General features: G+C 38.7%; 3 protein-coding genes, 1 long non-coding RNA gene and 1 pseudogene across 6 annotated transcripts in view; 3 read left to right on the top strand and 2 right to left on the bottom strand.

Moving 5' to 3' along the window:
- Positions 1 to 22,883, top strand: part of LOC148716280 (uncharacterized) — a 279,731-nt gene that overhangs the window by 236,546 nt on the left and 20,302 nt on the right. The gene's annotated exons all lie outside the window — the stretch shown is intronic.
- Positions 6,972 to 11,423, top strand: LOC111345050 (uncharacterized). 2 transcript variants are annotated; one of them, XM_088744275.1, is made up of 6 exons: positions 6,972 to 7,415; positions 8,024 to 8,216; positions 8,714 to 8,844; positions 9,069 to 9,178; positions 10,364 to 10,533; positions 11,057 to 11,423. In XM_088744275.1, the coding sequence occupies exons 1-6, from the start codon at positions 6,987 to 6,989 to the stop codon at positions 11,263 to 11,265; spliced, it is 1,242 nt and encodes a 413-aa protein (XP_088600401.1). In that variant the 5' UTR covers positions 6,972 to 6,986; the 3' UTR covers positions 11,266 to 11,423. The 2 variants fall into 2 exon arrangements, with proteins under 2 accessions (XP_088600401.1, XP_088600402.1); XM_088744276.1 differs by lacking the exon at positions 6,972 to 7,415 and adding an exon at positions 7,424 to 7,899.
- LOC111345048 (uncharacterized) lies at positions 11,257 to 22,773 on the bottom strand. Its single transcript, XM_088744284.1, has 2 exons — positions 22,144 to 22,773; positions 11,257 to 12,563 (listed from the first exon to the last, which is right to left on the bottom strand). The coding sequence occupies exons 1-2, from the start codon at positions 22,483 to 22,485 to the stop codon at positions 11,949 to 11,951; spliced, it is 957 nt and encodes a 318-aa protein (XP_088600410.1). The 5' UTR covers positions 22,486 to 22,773; the 3' UTR covers positions 11,257 to 11,948.
- LOC148716283 (uncharacterized) lies at positions 13,478 to 18,990 on the top strand (annotated as a pseudogene). Its single transcript, XR_015995069.1, has 6 exons — positions 13,478 to 14,129; positions 14,632 to 15,272; positions 15,993 to 16,125; positions 16,346 to 16,502; positions 16,913 to 17,109; positions 17,242 to 18,990. The product of XR_015995069.1 is annotated as an uncharacterized LOC148716283 (transcript).
- On the bottom strand, positions 18,904 to 21,261 carry LOC148716282 (uncharacterized). The gene has a single exon (XM_088744269.1). It carries the CDS (start codon positions 21,216 to 21,218, stop codon positions 19,731 to 19,733), a length of 1,488 nt encoding a protein of 495 aa, XP_088600395.1. The 5' UTR covers positions 21,219 to 21,261; the 3' UTR covers positions 18,904 to 19,730.

Here is a 22,883-nt window from a genome sequence, read left to right as displayed (position 1 = left end):
TTTTTCCACCTCTGACGTGAAATTGTCAGAAATATCCAGCCCAAGGTCGATCCAGATATCTCTTAGCCTAGCCACTCCTAAGGTTATAAGTGTACATTTTTGTACAAGTTCACAAATGTTAAGATCGAAAAATATAATCGGATGCTGCGTAACCACATCTCTCATCACATTTGCACACACTGCAGATAGTTGACTCTCAGCTTCAGCGGAAGTTTCGTCCTCGTCGACGCTATCCATGTCCACATCTGAGACCTCACTGGCTTTTGCTTCATCACCGGCGGCTGTAACTTCTAATCACTTCTTAGCTGAAAGAAAGTAGTCTAGGGGGCCTTCCTAGCTAAAACCACAGGGCCTGGGTCCGAGTGGCTCGGCCGGGAGATAATGTATTCATATAGCGTAGGTGTAAGAGGCTAGGGTTAGGGTCAGGGTTAGGGTTAGGGTTAGGGTTAGGGGTGTGAGGTAGGTGGAAGCGGTTAGGGATAGGGTTAGGGATGTGGCGTAAGTGTAAGAGGGGTTAGGGTTAGGGTTAAATAAATTTTTTAAAAAATAACAGTCAATGAAAATCCAAGATGGCGCCGGAAACAAAGACAACAAAGAAATCCAAGATGGCGGAGAGATTAAGTATAAAAAAGGGAATGGTCCCTATATTACGCGTTTGGGAATCGCGGGTTAGTGACCTAACCGTATATTGCTATAAGCCAAAAGAGGTATTTATAAGTAACCCAGCAGGAGTTACTTCCCATGTGGTATCGTTTATAAGGAATACGCAGACGCAAAAATATAGTTGCAGAAACATCTTTATTGTCACATCAATATACAAGAAAATTAATCGTTTAATTGTATGGCAATTAAATGTTCTGGAAATGGTTCAGGTATATAAGGTTCCTTAATGTCTTCTTCCTGTTTAGTCACTTTAGGTTTTTTAATCACTTCATCCTCATCACTGCTGTTGCTGCTTTGATCTTCATTTAACTTGTTGAGGTAAACTGTTTTACAATGTTCTGTATAAGTGAGAAAAGCTTTCATGATGTCTGATTGCAGTTTAACAGTTTGCTGTTCATCGTCTTCCACTTCTGTAGGATCAGTGTCTTTAATGAACTGTTTGGTAAATCTCAGCATTCGGTAGTAATCATCATAGTCTACACTCCTCTCTACAATGTCTAACAAATATTCTAAAGCCATGGCACACAACTGAGGATTATCGTCCAAATCGTCAAACATGATTGCTGTCTTGGTTTTAAATGATTGAAAGTGGTGAAAGTAAAAGTCTTTTGATAAGAGTTTGTAATGACAGCTGTCACTCATCGTCATCAGAAGTGTCATCAGAAGAATCTCTAGGGTATTCACAAAAATGTACAAATTTCGCAAATGCTTCCATGACCCCATAGTAGACTTTGTTGTATTGTTTCTGCTCACGAGTCGCTCCTGGCATATCATCTCGCATGGTAAAACGGATACGATTTTTGATTTTATCCATATCCCACCATCTGGTTTTTTGGTCTACACAGGTAAGGACTTCCTCGAGTATCACACAGGCTTTAGAAGGTTGTTCTTGCAAGTCTTTAGTGGCACCCAGGGGTTTGTAAGAATCTTTAAGCACTTGCAGGTAATTGGTAAACGTGTCAAACACTTGAGTTTGTACTTGTTTAAGTTCTGGTGTAGGCGCTTCTTGTATGGGAGCCAGGTCTTTCATAGTGGATAAGTTCCAGTCTAAATCCTTTAGAGTAGCATCGAGTCTCAAATCTGTAAGCATACAAACAACTTCACTGGCAGCATCCCAAGGACGGGTATGGATAGAGGAAGGCATCGTTCTGGTGAGTCAAAAAGTTTAAAATGATGCAAAGGAAGGAAAATAAAAGTCTTTCAATAAGAGTCTTCGATGTCAGCTGTCAATCCCTGTTTGATTGGCGTCTGCTCATCATCGGTGAATAGGAGGCATTTCTTGCATGACGAAATGGCACCATCGTGATGATAACGTACAAATTCCAAGAATGCCTGCATGACTTGACTGCATAATTCCCACGTTCTTCTATCGTAATCGTCATCGCTGGGAGCAAAGTTGATTAAATATTGTTCAGCATCTCGAATCACTCTTCTTTTTGAATCGTTGTCAGAGTGATATTCCATAGTATCTAAAAGCTCATCCACAGCTAACACACCGAATTTAGGATACGCTTCCAAAGAGGGATTCATGGTGAATGATGTGAATGACATGGTAGTACCTTGTCCTATATAGAAAGTGAAAACAATACTTGTCAATCAATACTTGTCAATCAAAGATGGCGTCGCGTCTCTTTTAGCGTCGCGTTCGTGATAAAAATAGGTGCTGTCAATCAAAGTTGGCGTCGCGTCTCTTTTTTAGCGTTGCGTCTGTGATAAAAATAGGTGCTGTCAATCAAAGTTGGCGTCGCGTCTCTTTAGCGTCGCGTCCCTGGTAAAACAATGGCTGTCAATCAAAGTATAGGGGTATTTTTCTTGAGTGTATAAAGCTAGCAAAGTTTCACTCCTTTTACCACAGTGTAGCAGCAGCAGCAGTAGCAGCAACAGCAGCAGCAGAATGGAGAAACCTACTAAGGGAGTCAAACGCAAGAGACTTACGCCTTATGATAAAGGAGAACCGTTACACTTTAGGAAAGAATGGAGAGAAAACCATCCGGATGGAACTGTCATCATTGACGGTGTAGCTCAGCAAGAACCCAAGAAGAAAAGCTGGGGTAAAAAGAAAAATATCAAGAATCTTGGTTTGCCAAAAACCCCACGCCCTCCACCGATGTCAGCGGAAGAGGAGGAAGCATTTAAAGAAAGGTGGAGGAAAAGTGTGGATGCCTACCATGCCCAAGATAATTCCGAGATGGTCACAGAACCTCCATTGAAACAACTTGAGAATTTGGTAGAATCTATTCAACCTGAGGTTACCCTGGCTCCAGAGGTTTCTCTTTTTTCTCTCCTTTTTCTCCCTGTTTACAAACCTTTCGAGCTGCGAAGCAGCGAGATTCGCCAAGCTGCGTAGCAGCGAGAAACCTCTGGTGGAAAGCGTCTAGAACCTCACTTTCATGTATTCAAATGAGTGACATCTGTAAATAATACCACTTTTGAGTCGACCAATCAGGAGGGCGATCATATAACAGATTAGTAAGAGGGAGGGGAGGTACATTTTCTATTTGGAAACAAAAAAATATACAGTGGGAGGGGTGGTAAAGTCAAGTTTTCGGTGTTTATAACTTGTCAAAGTTTCACGTGTCTCGAAATGTTGAAATGCAAACAGTTAGCAGAACTCCGATCAAAAAGGTTTTCAATACTCCTAACGTCTCATGCAGGATATGCGATGTGAATATCAAAATAAGTGGTCGCTTCTCATGTAATATTTTCCAGCCAAAACACAGTGATTTTCTCAAGCGATTTGAAGTTGTGCTCGATGATAAAGTGCGAGACATAGTTGGAGTTTCACAAGTTTTGTGCCAGAAGTGTTACAGAACCGTTATAGAATACAAAAAAGTTTTAGAACAGCACAAAGAGATCATCCAGTTTCGTAAAGAATGCAACATACAATTTAGCACAGCTGTAACCGTCGAAAGTTCTATTCGGAGAAGAGATGCGCGAAGGATTCCCCGTCAACAGCTAGCCTCTTCCGAACAAGAAAGAAGAACTGCGCGCCGCTTCGTGACAGCAACAAAGAAAATACCACTAAACGAAAACTTATTTCTCAAGACCATAATATAGCTGATTCAAAAGAATATGACAATAATCCACGTCTTCACTTGGAACCATATATAGTTGACGCAAAAGATCCGAAACCAAGATCGCAAACAGAGGTGAGATTCGAAAAATTTCATAATTACATATTAATTTTATTATGGAGCATTTTACTCAAACCATTTTGAATGTTTTTAAACAAGGACCCTGACTATAAAAGGACTTTTGCCCTGGGCAAGCCGTCAGTCATTTCACCCCTAACACCGAACTGTCGACATCAACCAGTCCGTGATCGTGCGATATCGGCAAAACTATTGTAACTGAAAGGTCACTTGCAGCCAGTGCATATCTCAAACTTCTATGAATTTTGCCATTTTTGTTTATGGCAAAGAAAAGATGATCGGCTCCACTCAGTTGGCTCCACGGAAACGTGTACAGGTGAGTAGAACATCGTTAGCTGTTTTATTGCCGTTTGCTTCCCGCACCAATATCATAATATTTATCAATATTTTTACCTTTTCTCAGATCACTATTGAAGTTTTCGAGGAGGAAAAGGAAGGACTCGTAGATTCAATTATGAAATGTACACCCGCTTGCGATGTCATTTCTGTAACGAAGGCAAACGGCCAGAGGGCTAGCGGTGAGGACTAGCTTTTATGACCTGGTGACCTCGAGCTCACCAGGGGCGGATTCAGGATTAAGACAAGGGGGGTTCGGAAAATTCTCCGAGGGCATGCTCTCCCAGGAGATTTTGAAAATTAGGTCTTCAGAAACATTATTTCCAGCATTTTGAGGGAAAATTTAGGGGGTTTCACTGAACCACCCGAACCACCCCTGGATCCGCCCCAGCTCACCACTGTTTGTGAACTTCCTTATCTTTGCGTTGGACGATTTTCAGCATTTTCGAAACTGGCGAGTGCAAGATAGGATACAATAGGATAGAATAATTTATTTAATTTCAACAATACACAGGGGGTGGTCTCCCAGTCCCCCGAGCCAGAGGCTCATGATAAAAGTGTTGATAATATGAAAGAAAGCTAAATTTGTTAATGGCACTAATTAAATTAAAAGTAACGTCTATCTATAAAAATAAAATTCAACTTAGTTCAAAGTCACTGGAAGGATAATGCGTCAGATGCATTGGCAACTGGTTCGAATACGTGAGATTGTGTACGCACATGAGCCATGAAGGAATTTGGTATTATATGAAGTATGTACCACGCAGAAGGCGCAGAAGTGATGCAAATGCTGAATCCATGTTCACCGGATGAGAAGTAGATGTAAAGTAACGCCTTTGTGGCAAATGTAACCTGTAAAATGCAATTTATGTGTTGTGTGTAATTATATGCAGTATGGAGTGATTCCAAAAGTAGCAAAAGTCGAAAATTGTTTCTCCTGACTCCGTATAAAGAAATCAAGTGCAGTTTTAGACATTTTAATATGTTTCTAGTCATTTTAACAGCCAGTGAAGATATAACTGACTAAAACAGTCTTTCGTGTCCAAAGCGTTTATTTTATTATTATGCATCTTGTTATGGCGTCATAGTAATTTAACCTCAATTCGGCTGGTGGTCATCTTTTGATAGTCAAAGGTCCCAAAGAAATAAAACCCAAATCGTAAAGAACCATCTTTCAAGGCTTCTTGGTAGCGTTATTGTAAACTTTGAGACACTACCACATATATTTTTGCCAAGCTATTGTAGGCCAACTTCACCTCACTTTCAAAAGGCCAAAGATGTCTTCTCTTAATAGGGACAACTCCTCCAAGAGACAAAAACTATCACTTTTTCTCGATAATACAAGTCCAACTCAATATTTCTCTAGCTAGAAAAGTACTTCCGTTACATTTTCGTTCCCATGACAAATGCCCGAAAAGCGCATCATTTTAGGATCGCGCTTGGTGAAATTTGAGTTATTTACCCCTGGAAATGTTAAAACAAACTATTCCCATTAAAGTGCTTATTTCAAAAATCTAACCCTATTTCCGTTTGTCTACTTGATAAGGCTACCCACAGGAAAAATATGAACCAAATTAAGTTTTGACCATGTCCGCGACCTTTTCGAAAATCTATGATTTTTACTGACATTTGCTCTTAACTTGTCTGACTTTGTTGGAAAATCAGATGCGTTTAAAGCTCACATACAGGTTACTTTATTATGTTACACCATAACTTATGTGATTTCGTTTCAGAAATAGATGTGTTGAATTTCACATGCATGTTACTTTATTGATTACCTCCTTCATCTCCTTTTTTGGAAATTTTCCCAACTTAAACAGTCAATTTAGGATTTTCTACTTTTAAGGTACTCAAGATGTAGTTGATGAGGAGCTTTGTGCCTTTGCTGACCAAATAGAGAACTGTTTCTGTTTGAAAATGTGTTCTGAAAGAGTTTTCTACATTTTCTTTGTAGAGCAACCAACAAGTGTCAAATACAAGTCAGCTGCCTACATTGGTACCAGAGGCATCTCAGTCAATATAAGAACCTGAACCAGTAGTGCATATACCTCATAAACCTGAAGTAGTTGTAGTGCCTGAGCTCAGCCAGGGCAAGTACCAACAGCTTCAACAGCCCTCTCCAGCAGAGTTAGGAAGCAAGGTACAGGTTTTTGTAAAGTGTTATTAATATGTGAATCTTTTCTTGATAAAACTGTGTCATTTTTTAGAACACCCCTCCCTCCCAGATGGATGGTGTAAAACATTACCCAAAGGTGATCACTTGTGGTTATCTCAGGCCTTATTTACAACAAATGAGAAGGGAAAAGGAAAGATAGACTTTAACAGATAAGCAACATATTCACTGTGAAGGTAAGGATCCAATCCTGGCTCAGCTGGCCGTGCCAACTTTCATCTGTCAAATACTCAGCTTTAAGATAAGTACACTATGGTGGCCCATTGTTATCATAGCATTGTTATCATAGCATAATAAAAAAATAAAAGTAAAATTAAAAAAAAATAAAAGTAAAAGCAATCCAAAAAAAAAATTGAATTTAAAATAAAACATTAAAGAAAACAGGAGCTACTGAAGAAATTCAATAAAAAAAAGTAAAGGAAGATTAAAAATTAAAAAATACATAAAAGTTAAAATTAAAGTGAAAAATAATTTAAAAAATAAATAAGATAAAAACCTTTAGTACAAATGCAAAATAATTTTAAGTTTACTACGATAACGCTGGGCCGAAAGGAACATCACGATATTTGTTTCCAAAATGAAATGTTCGAAAGCAGCCTGCGACACGTAAGGTCAGTGGACAACCTAGTTCCCAGCTTCCTCTCTCTTTCTCTTCTCTCAAAATGGCGGTCCGCATTCGTTGCTCAGAGTGGGAGAGTGACGAGCCACTGAAGAGCGACCTTGAGCGCTATGTGTTAGCAAACTATTCCAGGCAGGAGATACTGGATTTTGCTAGTCGGGACTTCCCTGAGTATGCCTGGAGTCTGCCTACACTTAGCAGAAGATTACGTTTTTTCGGCATCAAATACGTTAGGTACGAAACCAACGTTGAAGATGTAAAGAAGGCAATCGAAGAGGAAATGGAGGGTCCAGGGCAGTATCTAGGGTATCGAGCAATGCAGAGAAAAATACGAGAGCAACATAAATTGGCTGTCCCTCGCAATCTGGTCCATGATGTTATGGGTATGGTGGACCCCGAAGGACTGACTAGGCGAGGGAATGTTGGTCAAAAAAAACGACAAAGAGGAGCTACTGGAACGTTCACATCATTGGTAAGTTCTCCCACCTTTTTGTGGCAGGTGCCCAAGTATGTAAAATTCATTGAAGCATTTCCCCTGATCCCTTAGAGTAAGCCGTTGCAAAGTAGAGTAAATATATGGGATCAAATGGCATGTTCTGGCAACCTACCTCGAACCATCCAACTTATCTGCCTGTGCTTTTATCATGAATTTCAATCTAGTGTAACATGTTTTTAGGCATCTGCAAAAGACATTTTAAAGGCAACGCAAGTAACTGGGGTATCTGTGTGCTAAAAGCTCTCATTATCTTGCTTGTCCTTTTAAAGATTGCCAAACAAAATCCATATCAGGACATTCTGGTGATAATATATGTTGATCTCAACTTGCTTATGCATGCCTGCCTATAGGTACAAATACTTGACTGATGGTCCAGGTCTTTTTGATTATCCAAAACATGGTGGATTTGGACACAAGCAAACCTGCTTCCCTTCCCCATTTCTTTTCGTCTTTCAGTTTGGTGAGTTCCCATAAATTTTCTGGACTTCCCTAATCCGATCAGCCAAGGATCCCCCTTCTGTAATAGGCTTATGGTCATAGTGTCATGTCATAGTAGTTATTTTATGATGTTATCTTGTATACAGGGACCTAATCACACTCATTCTGGGGATGGCCACGACAAGCTAATGGGTTTCATGAATAGCACTTTTCCTTTAGCTGTTTACGGCTTGCAAGATGCCTTTAGTGGATACATTTTGTATCTGAAATTATGGACCACAAACTCTGACCCTAAGCTTATTGGTCGTTGGTACATGGATCATCTGTACAAAACAAAAGGTAACATTGGTCCTGTATGCAAAATATATACAATGGCAATTGCAGACTGATCATGATACAGTCAAAGCTGAACCATAGTTAACTAAGGTTAAGCTCTACATCCCGGGGAGGGGTACTCCCATACACAAAGCTTATAGGTATGTGCTGCTGTGAAGGGTAGGGTTTTTGAGCAGTTTAGTCTAGGATAGGGTATTAAAAATCAGAGCATTTTGGTCTGGAATAGGGTATCATTTACCGTATAAGCAACTTCCTGTGACAGAAATAAAGTTCCTAGAGACTAGCAAGTCTGGAATAGTGTGGTAATTTTACGCATCTAGTCTAGAAGAGAGTCGCAAAATTCAAACATGATCTAGTATAGGGTAAGGGTCTCAGAGTCCCAGCGACACACCCCTACCCAAAATATCCAGAGCCCCCCCTGGGCTCTACATACATGTACGATTTTTTAAGCTTTATTTATTTATTTATTTACTTATTTTATTATCTTTTTTTCATTCAAGTGATCAGTAAATATCTGAGGCTGGATAAAGGAACTGAGACAGGGCACATGGCTACTATTCACGCTTTTTTAAGGCAAGAGCAAGATGAGGAGGCAGATACAGTTTTTTATGGTCCTTCAACAAATAACAAGGTAAGGCAGTTAACTAAACACTTTCCGACAATAAAACATCAGTTTGGTGCCCACTTAGGCTTTTCTGAATTTTTTATGTAGATTTTAATGATGGTAATGAAAATGCAGGAATCTGTGCTTCACATTCCAAAAACCTTTTTTCTGACCTATACATTTAAGGGTAATAACTGATTGTTTACTTTTTGAATTGCATTATCAACACAGATTTGAACCATTTTTCACAGATAGAAAGATGGTGGCGAGACCTGCACAATAGATTTGAAAGATTTTTCAAGAGGCAGCTCACTATGTTACTGGAACAAGGCCACTATGATCCAAGTGATCAACCAGACAGGTATTAACTATGTTTTCAAATACATTACATGAACAGTACCAGTTCTATTTAATTCATTTTACATACCTTATTACATGAATTTTTCGTGACACGTTAATTTCGTGATTTTGAGGTTCAAATATTTCGCAACACTTAAATTTCGCAATTTTTTGGAAAATTTTGTGTTTTAAGTCACTTTATTATATGGCTGCGATAGTACGCGTGTTCTCATTGGTTAATTAGCGTTCCATACTTTCCTGGTAAACGCCCACGGGCATTACAGATTTTTCCCACCACCGTTTTCGTTTACAAAACCTAGCTAACTTTGTGACTTTCGCTGAAAGAAACTTCATTAAAAAAGCAAGAAATTTAACAAAACACGTATCTTGGTCTTCTTTAACTATGAGTTCTAAAGATTTCTTATCTGAATTTTATTATCCTGACAAAAAATGAAAGCAATTTAGAAGTTCTCTCTATTTGGCGTGCTTTGCCCGTCGGAAGCCATATAATAAACAACTTAATAACCTTGTTTGCTCAAGCTTTACTGTAAAATTCCAGAGTTCGGGCTGAAATTTTCTATTCATGGACCTCGCCCAGAGGCTCGGTCCATAAAGCAAAAATTTTATCCCTCAGTCTGGAATTTTACAGCAAAGCCCTCACACGCAGTTATTAAGTAGTTATTAATTTTGAGTAATGCACCGCCCCTGGGATAAGGTATTTTTCCTTGACAAAGTTAATGTAACCAGCCATTGACGTGAATAAAAGGATAAAAATTTATACATTTCCACCAACCAAGTTGTGTGAATTAGTTTGAAAACCAAAAGTAACGTGAAGTCCACTATTGGCTTGCTTTTAGACTTGTAATGACCTCAGTGGTAATAAACTCATCCTTTTTATGATTATTTACATGAAGTTTCACTTAATTTTCACGTCATGTAATTTTCGCAACACTTATTTTTTGCATCTTTTTCATTTTGCGAAAAATCGCGAAATTTTCAAAATTAACATGTTGCCGAAGCTTCATGTAATAAGGTAACTGAAAACATGTGCAGTTAATTTCCAAGTGCTTATAATTTTGATGTTATACTGATTTCACCTCTCTTTATTAATTGACCTGACACATAGCCTGTGACTTGTAGTTAACACCTGCCACATTTAAATATCATGGATCTGCATTCTTACTATGCTGTCTTTGCATTTAAACAGGCACCTATTGGCATTCATTTTTATTCCTGTCATCCAGAAAGAAATGGATATCTTTAGGGAAACTGTGTGGAATTCACATAGAGTAAGGAGCCAAAAGGATGCTCAGATGCCTAAAGGGATACCATATCACCTGTACTCGTTCCCTGAGCAATACAATGCAAATGAGTGTGGTAAGGGTATTTTACTGAATATTTGTATGTTTTAGAATAATATTTGCAGACTGCACAACAAAGCATGTCTTAGAGAGCCAAGTGTTGCATTTCTGAAGAAATCTTAAAATTTAAAAATTGTTTTAAGAAAACATGATTTCCTGAGTTTAACAGATGTCTAGAACTTTCCAGGACCAGTGTTCTTTTTCCAGGACTTTCCAGTCCTGGCCAGTCCTTGAAAATAAGAAAATAAAATTCCAGGATTTTTCAGGTTTTCCAGGACCAGTACGAATCCTTTTTTAATTAATGACCCACCACTAAGTATCGATTCAATGAATTCAATGAGAAACAATGTGTAAAAAGCGGGGATGGTTAAATTAATTTATGGACAGCTTGAGAGATTAAATCATCAATATTATACTTCAATAGAGAGAGAGAGGCCAATACAGATATTTTCAGGGCAGACATGATGATCCACTCACTAACAAGTTATTAAGGGTTAATGTTCAAATGCTCATCAAGTGCAATTTCCTGTATTGTATAGGTTTGCAAGTCACTTTAGAAGCACTGGATGAGGTTGCTTCATTATCAGGTGTCAAGTCAGTTGTAGATGACTACTTACCAAAAACTGTGAGAGAGAGCTGTGAACGAATTATTCCCAATATTGATGGGGTGAAGCCAGCCGAGGCAGCAGATGCCTATCTTTTCTTAAAGGAGAAGTACAAAGAGTCATCACCATCAGCATCATCATAAAAGTGCATTTTATTGTAACTTTTTTTCCTTATACCGGTAGTTCAAATGTGTAAAAAACATTGTCCAACAAATGGTCCAAGGACAAAGAACTACAGACTTAGTAACATTCATGGACGTTGTAAAAAATGCCAGTGATAAAAAAGATTTGTTATCTTAAATGAACTGTTCCATGCCGTGTTCTCCTCCCAATGGTCTGTGAGAAGCATGACGTAAGGTTTAAACTAACAACACAACACTTGAAAGGCAGTCACTGAGCTGCTATCTTGATAAAAGGTGGAAGGTGAATTATGCTCCAGTAATCCATTCTCTTACTGACTTAGGTCCATCATCTTACAGTAGGCATTGCACTCATGTTCATTGAGAAAGCATGTGATGCCCACGGATGAATAATTTCCACAGCAGAAATAGTATTCTAAGCTGCTGGCATCCATGATATCATTTGTTGCTATTTCGGGATCATATAAACAGTAGCCAGATCCCTGTATATCAAGTAACATGAGTTGTTGGTTGGATGATTCATAGGTATAGTGAACCAGGCACTCTGCTTTGGCCAACAAATCTTTCAAATCTTTATCTGCATCTTCAGGCAGATCGGCCTTCTTGCCATTATTATTAATCAGTTTGGCAAAGAGGCCTGGAACAAATTCCTCAACTGTCGCTGGTTTCTCGTCTATTGTGGTGTACTATACATGGTTGTACTGAAAACACTTTCCCATTTCTTGTGATGCCTGTGACTGGAACTTCTTTGTTAAGTGCCTAGCTACCTCATGCATTTGTACTTGCTTACAACAATGGCTCTCTATATTAGTTTTTAATTGAGTACTAATTACTTCTTTGGACTTCTCGTTGTACGTTTTGATAACCCAGCGATTTGAAATGTTTTGGCCCGCAGATTTGCCAGTTAGCTTGCAGTGGTAAGCATCACGGAATCCACCTGAGGAAAACTTCTCTGAATCTACTGTACACTCTACCTCCATTGCATCTGTCCATTCTTTGGAGGCAATGTCAAATTGTTCAAAGGTTAGGAGACACTTGTTTTTGGTGACTGGTTTGATGAGCTTCCCAGCATCCAGCAATGAGGCAATGGATACGGATGGAGGAAACTGGGTTGTCACTGAGAACCTTCTATAATCTGCTTTTGGTTTTGGCGCAGCTGCCTTTCTCACTGGTGCTGATGATGCAGAAGTTGTTCTTTGGAATGAGGAGTTATCCGAGAAACCTTCATGTACATGTGTTGGGTCAGAGCTATTGGAGTCCTCCCCATAATCTTGGCCAACTACAAACCGCACCAGATACACCTACATGTTTGTCAAATAAAAATAACAAAACCGATCAGATTTCATTTGGGTTGGGCATCATATTTAACATATGAAATTCATGCTACTATCACTGTTAACTAGTTGGTAATGCTATTATAACAATATAAAATGTGAAAATTCTTATCATCAAGGCCCCAAAACTGCCAAACATCAGTGACCTTTACCTTCCTGTTGGCAATTTTTTTACATTTAAGCTAAAGAGTTTATGTACCCGGTATTCGCTGTCTAAATAAATGTATTTCAAAGGTAATATTACAGTTTCAACAAACTTGGAGTAACATGAGGAGGACTGAGGGTACTGACAGTGTCATAACTGACATTTTTCAAAACTTAAGCCAAGGAGAGTTTGTTCAGACCTCTCATTCAAACTCTTCAAGAATTTGAATCCTGTGTGAAGAACAGAAAACCTGATGTCAACCTAACTTATATTTGTTGTTTTTTTTTTTTACATGGTGACAAGTCAATATATCATGCCCTCTTCCCAAAAGAAACATATAGAGATACAGTCAACTCTCATTACAACAGACACCCTCGGGACATTGTTTAGTGTCCGTGATAGTGAGAGTATGGCAAGCCGATTGTAGCAATATTCAATAAAGGAATATTTCAATTCAAAGAGCGTATTTTAGTTCAATTCAACGAATAAATTTTGGTTCAATACGGTATTTTTTGGTTCAGCATCCGATTTTGCATTCAATGCGATTGCTTCTTAAATTCAACAGCACATTTTGCGTTCAACATTTTCCATTTCGTTCAAAGCGATTTATTTTCGTTCAAAGATTCATTGCACAGCGGTTGACCGAAAACTCGTCCCCAGTCTTCATTCTCACTGGCCTTTTACAGCCCGTCATTTTCGCGCCATTTTGAAAAACAACGAGCAGTTGTCAGGTCAGATATTCTTACTATAAATGGATCGCTCATCTCTTACAAAGTTGTCGTCTTGCCTCGGAGAAGCTTCAGAGCTTGTGAAAAAGATTTTAGACGACGAGAATGCTAGCTCTGAGACATCAAGGCCTGAAACTTCAAGTTCTGGTGGAAATAGATTGTTTTCAGCGTTGCAAAGAGCGAGGTCAATGCTAAACTCGTCACAATCAAGTACATCTGGTCTTGGCAAGCGGTTGAATAAGCGTGAACGATTACGAGCTACCAGTACAGCCAATGACCAAGGGCAGACGAAAAAGGCTAAGAAGGAAGACATGAAAGCGTTCGAGTTTGTGTTGCTGTCGTTAGGTGAAGAGGACGAAGATGAGTGGACGATATCCGACGACAAGATCATGCTTCGCGGGCTTATTCAACTCTCCCCTGAATATTCTGAGGCGGATATTCGAAGGAAATTAGGCGAAGTAACGAGGGTTAAATTCCCTACTGTTACAGACTCTGACTTCGTTTTTCTAAGAGCCATTAGAAGAAAGCTGTTGATTCCAGTGACCTGCGATTCATTTGCATACAAGCAGCTGAAAGTTGTGGCTGGCCAAGGTTCCATTTATGTCAAGCTCAAACCAGGCTTTGAATGCCTGTTAGAAAACAACGACAGCAGTTATGATGGTAAGCCATATTGTCGTCGAATAAGTTTGAGAATGAAAAATCAGCAGAAAATACATGTATGCTGTTTTGTAATGAGGGGGTGGTATTATTTATGATTTAGTAATATTAATTCCTTCTGTTCCCCTAAAATCTTTTACCCGAATTTGGTACAATCTTATCTGTTTTGTCCTATATTATGAAAGTGTACTAACTCAAATTATATGTCATAAAAACTAGAGATTACTGAATAATGCAGTTTATTTTTTTTTTATTTGAAAAAGTAGAAAACAGTGATTTATTTACATGTAAGGTAGTGCCTTTCATATTCATGATATTTCACAATCATTGGATTGGTTGGTGAAAGTGATGCCAGCAATCAGCAGCCTTTATTGCAACTCCATGCAGTCTCCACTCTGTCCTGTTACATATTTTCTTGTGAATTAATATAAAGTAACCCCTAACCTGTTAACATGCATTACTAAAATATACATATAATTTCAATGTGTAATTTCAATCCCTTTATAATTGTTAACTTCATATATGGGCAAGAATGAACAAGTGAATTACAGCCAGTCCATCCGAGTATCAAACAGCCAATCCACCTCCCAAGTTGATAATAGCCAATCTGCCTGCCAAGTTGACAATAGCCAATCCACCCGAGTAGACAACAGCCAATCCACCGCCCGACTTGGCAATAGCCAATCCACTCAAGTATACAACAGCCAATCCACCTCCCAACTTGACAATGGCCAATCCACCCGAGTAAACAACAGCCAATCCACCTCCCAAGTTGACAAAAGCCAATCCACCGTAGTAGACAACAGCCAATTCACCTCACAAGTTGAAAACAGCCAATCCACCCAAGTTGACAACAACCAACCCACCTCCCAAGTTTGTCAGGAAATGGACAAACTTGCTGAAGAAGCTGTGGCCTACTGTCAAGAAAATAACATATCTAATCCAAGTGAGATCTTAAGAGTAATCCAAAACAAGTTTGTCAAAGGACGAAATCTGGAAGTGCAAAGAGTCGAAGAAGTGTCAGAAGGAATGACTCAATACATCTTAGTTAACAGGAAGAGTATTCTCGAAACGGCATTTGAAGAACTAAAAGAGGTTGCTTTATCAGATTTACAAAAAACTCTACAAGTGGATTTTTATGGGGAGGTATGTAAATACCACATTCAGTTATTCCGATATATGGTTTTAGACATCGTATATAAGTCAGTAAAAGCCTGCATAAAAGAACCACTAGTTTTCAAAGTCAGGCTAAAGTGGTGAGAAAGTGGGCAGAGCTGGTTCTTAACTGGTTCTTAAAGACTTATTTGCAAACCAAATGTATTGTCCTTATATATCTGTTATGGTGTTGTTATTACAATGTTTTTTTTTTCATCAGTGATCTATTCATTGGTAAGTTATTACAATGTTCAGTAAGTATCACTGTAGAAGATAGATTGAGTACAAAATTATAATCCTAAATTAGACATTTTTCTTGCATCAGTAAATTTGGTACTCAGACTCAACTCATGATGTAAGTTTTTACAATGACCCAATAAAGCTTATAAGTAAAACCTGTCATATGAGAACCAGTCTACATGTAATTTCTCAGTGGGTGCTTAAATGGTAAATTGTAGCCTGGTGGTTCTTAAGCCAATGGTTATTTTTGCACATTTTTAGTTTATACTATTTTTAAATTACATTATGTCCAGCATTGAAAGTGTGTTATTTTGGTGAAACACAATTATATCAACATAGCATAAAATGATTGACAATTTTTCCAATCTCATTTACAGACCAAACGTGGCACTGTAGCCCATATACAGTGTTGATGCAAACCCTCTCTTGATAGGCATAAATACAATCACTTTTTTACTGTCTATATTTTAGGAAGCTGAGGATTTAGGCGGCCCAAGAAAAGAATTTTTCAGACTGGTTCTTTCCGAAATACATGCCAAATATTTTGAGAAAGGACTGAAAGATCATCTGGCGGAAGATTACCAGATAGTTGGTAAAATACTTGGTAAGAATATAATAATCTTCAAGTCAAGTCAAGTTTTATTGTTATATATGCTTGGCTTTTGTGAAAAAAGATCACCAGCTAGTTTCCAGGTATAACACAGAAAATAAGAAAAATAAAAAACTAAAATTGAGAAAAAAATACCTTCAACAAGTAACTGTTTTCATGTTTCCATGTTTTCATTCCATGAATGCTTATATAAATCTGCCTTTTCTAATAACAGGACTAAGTATCCTCCAAAATGGAAAATTGCCTCGTTTTTTGGAAGAGGAGATCCTGGAAGAAATATTTTCCACTTCATCAAAGCCAAATTCAGCCATCCAACACTTGCAAAATGGTCTCAAATGTCTTGGAATACACCAGGCGGGTGTTGATATACTGTTTTGAGTGTTTGCTGTTGAAAAATACAACTCATTTCCCAGGAACAATAAGCTGGCTCCAAATCTCAAAATACAGGCCAGTCCCTAAAAGAGTCCATTCCCAGGCCTGCAGCCATCCTGGCTTGTTCTTGATACATGCATATGCTACAAACTTCTTTATGAAATTAATTTGAATGACTGTAACTCATTCAAAACTTCCCTAGCTAAACCAAACTTCAATCTTGATGTGTTGTATTTGAAACTATACATTTAGTCCTTTTTGGTAAAAAGCAGTAGATATTTATTCCCTTACAGAATCTGACCTTAAGATAGCGTAAGCTCATTTTTGAAGTGAGGTACATGTAGGACTCTCGATTATTTTAAATCTCCGTTTCTAAAGACACCATGAAGTAATACATGTGTTAAATGAGGTTATTCACATTTTCACAGATTGGATGTCAGTTACCAATGTTCTTGCACTTGTTGAGACGAAACCCAGACCACATGTTAACAGTGAAGCAGCTGGTACATTTGCTTAAGCCTGAATTTAGTCCTGAAGGGTCAAACAGTCGTTCCCTAGAGAACAAAGTGTATGCAGCATTTGTAAAATACATGAGGGAAGTAGCAAGTAAGTATATTAAACCCAACATTCATGACAACATCAATACAGAGAAAGTGTGTGATTCTTTTTACCCCACTAAAGTTTGTCTGTGAACAATGTCTATTGCAAAAATAAATGTATGCTGCAATTTCTTTTCAGGCGGAAGAAGACATGGATTGTCATTATCAAGCATCTTAACATTTGTGACTGGCACAGATGAGGAACCTGTTCTTGGTTTCCACATTCATCCTAGCATTCAATTCCATGAGGTGCAAGATTCTTTTTAGCCCTCTGCAAACACCTGTATTGGCTGTCTCAGGTTGCCAAGGCCAGCACTGAATGTACAGCTACCTGCCACTGAAGTGCTTTTCTCTTTATATGATATGGCATTTCTTAACACATTTTTTGGCACTAAGTAAATAGCAGATTTTATGTCTGGATCATAGTTATTATTTCTGTTTGTTTTTGGTTGTTGGCAACAGCAAATGTTCTGCACAATAATTAATACAAATATTAAAAAATGCCAATTTTAAAAATAGTACTATAGATGTCAAGAGCATAGAACAAGGTATTGTGATATTCATTACAAAGGACTATTAATATATTATATATATCTGACCATATTCGCAAGAATAGGCCTGCAGGTTGTCGTCACGGCTGGCTCAGGTGAATGGCCCAGTCCATGGACTATCTGCTGGTGGCTTGCAGGGGGGGCAGGGGAGGGTGTCTCATACGGACACCTCCTCTTATTTAGACTTGGCCATTTGAGTGACAAATAATGAGTTTCTTGAGTTGTTTTAGCTTGCTTGAATGTTCTTTGTTGACATGGCCCCCGGCTAGAGACACCCCTGTCACGTGCTTGCGTGGGGGGGATTCTCCTAGCCACAGGGTGGTCAGAACACTCCTGGCCACTGGGACTGTCCTAGAGTCAACTGCGGACATGCTCTGCGAATACAGTCAGATATACATTGAAGATAATAGGTTTATCACTGAAGAAATTGTTACAGTTTAAGAATTTCAATATACAATGTACATGTACATATTATTTCATGGAGAAACTCAAACTCGGAAAAAAATCACTTTGGAGGTGGAGTGGTCACATTTAGATATGCCTCAATGTGACACTGTGATGTTGTTAGTGAATTCATACATGAAAGGAGCTCAGTCACAGTATTTTGAGTTATGTTGGCCATTAGCAAAATTACCGTTTAACTCAAGGAAACCTGAAAAATAAGACTTCACAAACTTAAGATAGAAAAACACCACCAAGACAATAATATACCACAAAGGAACAAGGATGGTTAAATATAGAAGACTAACACGGATTGCAAACTTTTCAAACTGTTTAGCCGTGACTGTGCTCCTTTAATGTGACAGCATGCTGTTAGTGAGTTCACATGTGCCAGTCAGAACTTGGCTGTGTTGCCATGTAAGACCCACAGACTGGCCCTTGCTCACTATTGAGTCTCCGGTAGTGGTTAGAGCATCCGACTAGATCATGGAGGGTCGGGTTCAAATCCCATCTGGGAGTCAGATTTTTCCCGAGTTTGTGTTTCTCCATGTATTTAAATTCGATATTTGTTCTTTTAATATACACTTTATTTCATCATGTTGTGAAGAACTTTATATAATGACGTCTATGATATTCAAAAAAGTGCTTCTTGCTTTTTATTTTACTCCCTTTCATAAAGTGCTTGCATTAAGCCAATGAAACAAACAGCACTATTTTACTAAGTATTGATAATTAGAAGAAAACAAAAGATTTATTAGGAACTAAAACTATTTAGTACTACATTATGCTCATTGGTTGAGTGGGAGCACTTTGAAAAATTCAAAAAAATAGACTTTTATTGGTGTTTTTATTCTGTGGTACATGTGATTAATAAAGATCGCTTAAATACATGGTAATATTGTCAATTATGCATCTACTGTTGTCTCAGTTACTGTACAAAAAATATGTGGTCAAGAACTGCATTACTGCAAAAGTAAAGACAATTGGATCAATGACTGCAAGACTATAGAAGTACTAGTTTAGGTGGGTATAGTGCTCGCTCTGATTTTAATTTGTTTTGTTTCATCAGCATTTACTCCTACATTAAGCCTAGCTTTTGAGCAACTTGCCCTTCATCAGGGCAAATGGCCAAATTCTACGTTGGAAGGATAAGAATAACAGAATACTAAGGAGGGCACAAAGGAATGAAGTCAAGCATGTGACATAAGATAGACATAAACATAAGACATCCACATAACGCTTAGCATAGGCAAAGTCAATAGGGAAAGTAATCTTGAGGGAACGATGATGATGATTATTATTGTTATCATTAGCAACAAAGAAAAACACCATCCTTTTGTCCCATGAAGTCTCACAGGATACATTTTTCTTTGCTTTCATTCACTTATGCTTGCATCATAGTGAACGCCAGGCTTAATAACACTACAGTCACTCCAGAGTAGTGTGTGTCATATTAAAAAATGGCTTCACAATTGGAATACGCAATTTTTGTCAAGATTTTGTGCTATCATTGACATGAATAATAACACCATTATCATGCCCAATTTTTCTGGTTTTATCCTACTCTGGCCCTGTACATCCCATTTTAGTTAAAAATCTGATAATATGCTGTGCAATCTCACAGGAAAACAGTTTATTACATGTGTAGAACTTGGTTTACCAGGTCCAAGGCATCAATGTAAATGTCTATACCCATGTCTGTAGAGGGTTTCAATGGATCTATTTCCTGTTGAAGAATCTGCAAAACCTCATCCTGTTTGTGTATCTCGATTGGAGATATTGTGACATTATTATCACTGTCATCAAATGGGGAAGGTCCCTGTGGGTAATGGCCATAGAATACCAGGTCATCTGGGTCTTCATCAAGGCCACCATGTGATAGCGGATTATCATCATGAAGCATTCCATTCATCCACATTTGATATGGAGACCAACTGTTAGCAGTTCTGATACCATGATGATTGAAGGTTTCCTGGTACTCATGAAGTGCTTTATTAAGTCTTGGAAGAAATACAAAATGCAGTGCAAACATGTTCGTAGGATCTTCAATGTTTAAATTCACAGAATCCTCTAAAGCATAGAACAGATAATAAAAATAGTGCATAACGCAACGAAACACATCCCTCCACAGCCGTTCTATTCTTTGGTTGTGGGTGGAAGGCCCAGCAATGAAGCTGCCCCTACCTGCCCCTCTTGCATCTACTATGGCATCGCAAACCAAAACGTTTTCGACCCCCCTGTCAACACGAATGCGGGAAGGCCACAGTCCATCTTTCTCAACAGCATCTAAAAAAAGGGATAGTACAGTTTCTGATAGGTTGTTTGGACTGCAATGAAGAAACATTATTCGTCTAGAAAAGCCATCTATGCAGCCATGAACAACTAGCCCCCAGCGAATGAGAGAGTGGTGCCCATCAAGGTGCCATAAGGAATTAGGCCAAGGCACGAGGTAAGTCCTTCGTGTTACAACTGCACCCCAGCGCAATGCTGCATTTTCAGGATCTAGCCTTGCCATACTCTCACGTACTCTACTCCTTTGTACTCTCAAATCTTTTGACCTCAAGTACCCAGTAATGTATGACTGCCCTGTTGTTTTGCCATGTTGATTCATGTATTCTGATACTATGTTATCTAACTCTCCATCAGACATCAAGCTGAAATCACTCATAGATTTTAGACCATACTCTTGAACTCTCCTGTAGATAGTCCATCGCGACACCCCCAATATATCCGCTATTTTCTGCCACGAAAAACCGAAACCTCTAAGGTCCTCTAGCATTTCTTGTGGAATTTTAAATGATGGACGTCCAGCTCTTCCTGTGTACATAGAGGCAACTAACACTTGAGCAACAGAAGTTGGCCTGTTGTTTAGATCTAAATTTCTCTCCTGCAAGCATTGGAAAACATCATAAAAAGCACTTGCAAGGGAGCTCCATGTATCCTGGAAGTCATTATCATTTTCAGCCAAGGTTCGAAGCAAGCTAATCGTTTGATCGACAACCGTCTGCGTTTGCAAGCTATCTGAGGAGCAGTTTTCATGTAAAGACTGTTCTGCTTTGTCCAGAACTGTGTGAAGAAATGTTGATAGGTCCTCGTCAGCATTAAAATCTGATTGTAAAGACATTATTATGAATCATGAAGGCAAGACAAGTGCTCGTTGTTTTTCAAAATGGTGGGCTATAAAGGCCAGTGAGAATTCTATGAAGACTGGGGACGAATTTGTTTCGGTCAACCGCTGTGCAATGAATCTTTGAACGAAAATAAATCGCTTTGAACGAAATGGAAAATGTTGAACGCAAAATGTGCTGTTGAATTGAAGAAGCAATCGCATTGAATGCAAAATCGGATGCTGAACCAAAAAATACCGTATTGAACCAAAATTTATTCGTTGAATTGAACTAAAATAGGCTCTTTGAATTGAAATATTCCTTTATTGAATATTGCTACAATCGGCTTGCCATATGAGAGAGTGAGAGTCAGTAATACCAGGAGTCATTCCTAGTCCAATCTCTTTTGGAGGGGATCTGAATTTTGTCCCTAAGAGACTGGTCATCATTTAGAGGGGGGGGGGGGGGGGCTGGTACAAATAGGGGGTGGGTAATCGATTTTTATGCAGGGAAAAAAGGGGGGGCCATATAAATTTATGCAAGTAGTCAATGGTTCTGGGAGGAGGGCTACTCAGTTCAGAATGTGAAAAAAGTTACTGAATAATGCATTTAATAAGTACCAATAGACAGTTATATGTGTTGGTGTACTAAAAGTGTGTGTGTACGTGCGATTGCATATCTATCGGGGGGGGGAGGTCAGAAAAAAAATGTGCTTCATGAAGTGGGGGGGTCAGGAAAAATGAAACATGGCATACCTAATTTTGCACCAGCCCTCCCCCCCCCTCTAAATAATGACCGGTCCCTAATAGTTGAGAGGCCTTGTCAAGCGCGAATATAGTCGGACATTGGTCCTTTAATACAGTTTACCTCTAGTTTTACCCGAGAATATTTTTGCGCCATTGTTTATTTACCTAAGCTGAAATGCTTCGTACACGAACTCACCTTGTCCTTTCTATGAGGGATTTGTTCCATGCTGGTACAAGAGGGTCCCTTGTTTGTGACAAGAACATCACATAGGCTTGCTGGCAAACTGTAATGGTCAGCGAGAGCCTTCTTCAAGTTTGCTAGCGTAAGATCCTCGTATGGAAACGCCACAAACTCTCTTGGTTGGACTGGCCTAAACGTTTGTTTGTTGTCTGGCTCAGATGCTAAACGTTGCACGATTAACTCGTGCGGAGCGGAACCAGATTTCTTGCTTTTGCCTTTTCCGCGAGGGTGCGGTCGCTTCCTCTTCGCCTTCATTTCATCTTGCAAACGGTTCCACGTTTGTTGTCGTCTATTCATCTCGATAAAAGGACTTTTTACTGTAGTTTGAACGAGAAAAGTGCAAGCCACAACCCACACGTGCACGAGTTACCAATCAGGAAATGCGAGCAGCCCTTCTGAAAGTAGTCCACTGACCTTACGTGTCGCAGGCTATGATAACAATGGGCTGCTTTCGAACATTTCATTTTGGAAACAAATATCGTGATGTTCCTTTCGGCCCAGCGTTATCATAGTAAACTTAAAATTATTTTGCATTTGTACTAAAGGTTTTTATCTTATTTATTTTTTAAATTATTTTTTCTTTAATGTTTTATTTTAAATTCAATTTTTTTCTTGGATTGCTTTTACTTTAATTTTTTTTTTAATTTTACTTTTATTTTTTTATTATGCTATGATAACAATGCTATGATAACAAT

The sequence above is a fragment of the Stylophora pistillata genome, chromosome 14, assembly GCF_964205215.1.
Source record: "Stylophora pistillata chromosome 14, jaStyPist1.2, whole genome shotgun sequence".
NCBI classification, from domain to species: domain Eukaryota; kingdom Metazoa; phylum Cnidaria; class Anthozoa; order Scleractinia; family Pocilloporidae; genus Stylophora; species Stylophora pistillata.
The sequence above is the reverse complement of the archived record's forward strand: the minus strand, read 5'-3'. Positions and strand labels throughout refer to the sequence as shown.

What these genes read in the sequence shown, in the direction of transcription:
- LOC111345048 (XM_088744284.1), bottom strand. Translation starts at nt 22,485, where the DNA reads ATGAATAGACGACAACAAACGTGGAACCGTTTGCAAGATGAAATGAAG. An exon ending in TCCCTCATAGAAAGGACAAG is followed by an intron (nt 12,564 to 22,143) that starts GTGAGTTCGTGT and finishes ACAAACATGTAG; the next exon opens with GTGTATCTGGTGCGGTTTGT.
- LOC111345050 (XM_088744275.1), top strand. Translation starts at nt 6,987, where the DNA reads ATGGCGGTCCGCATTCGTTGCTCAGAGTGGGAGAGTGACGAGCCACTG. An exon ending in GTCCTTCAACAAATAACAAG is followed by an intron (nt 8,845 to 9,068) that starts GTAAGGCAGTTA and finishes CATTTTTCACAG; the next exon opens with ATAGAAAGATGGTGGCGAGA. An exon ending in ATACAATGCAAATGAGTGTG is followed by an intron (nt 10,534 to 11,056) that starts GTAAGGGTATTT and finishes TGTATTGTATAG; the next exon opens with GTTTGCAAGTCACTTTAGAA.
- LOC148716282 (XM_088744269.1), bottom strand. Translation starts at nt 21,218, where the DNA reads ATGTCTTTACAATCAGATTTTAATGCTGACGAGGACCTATCAACATTT.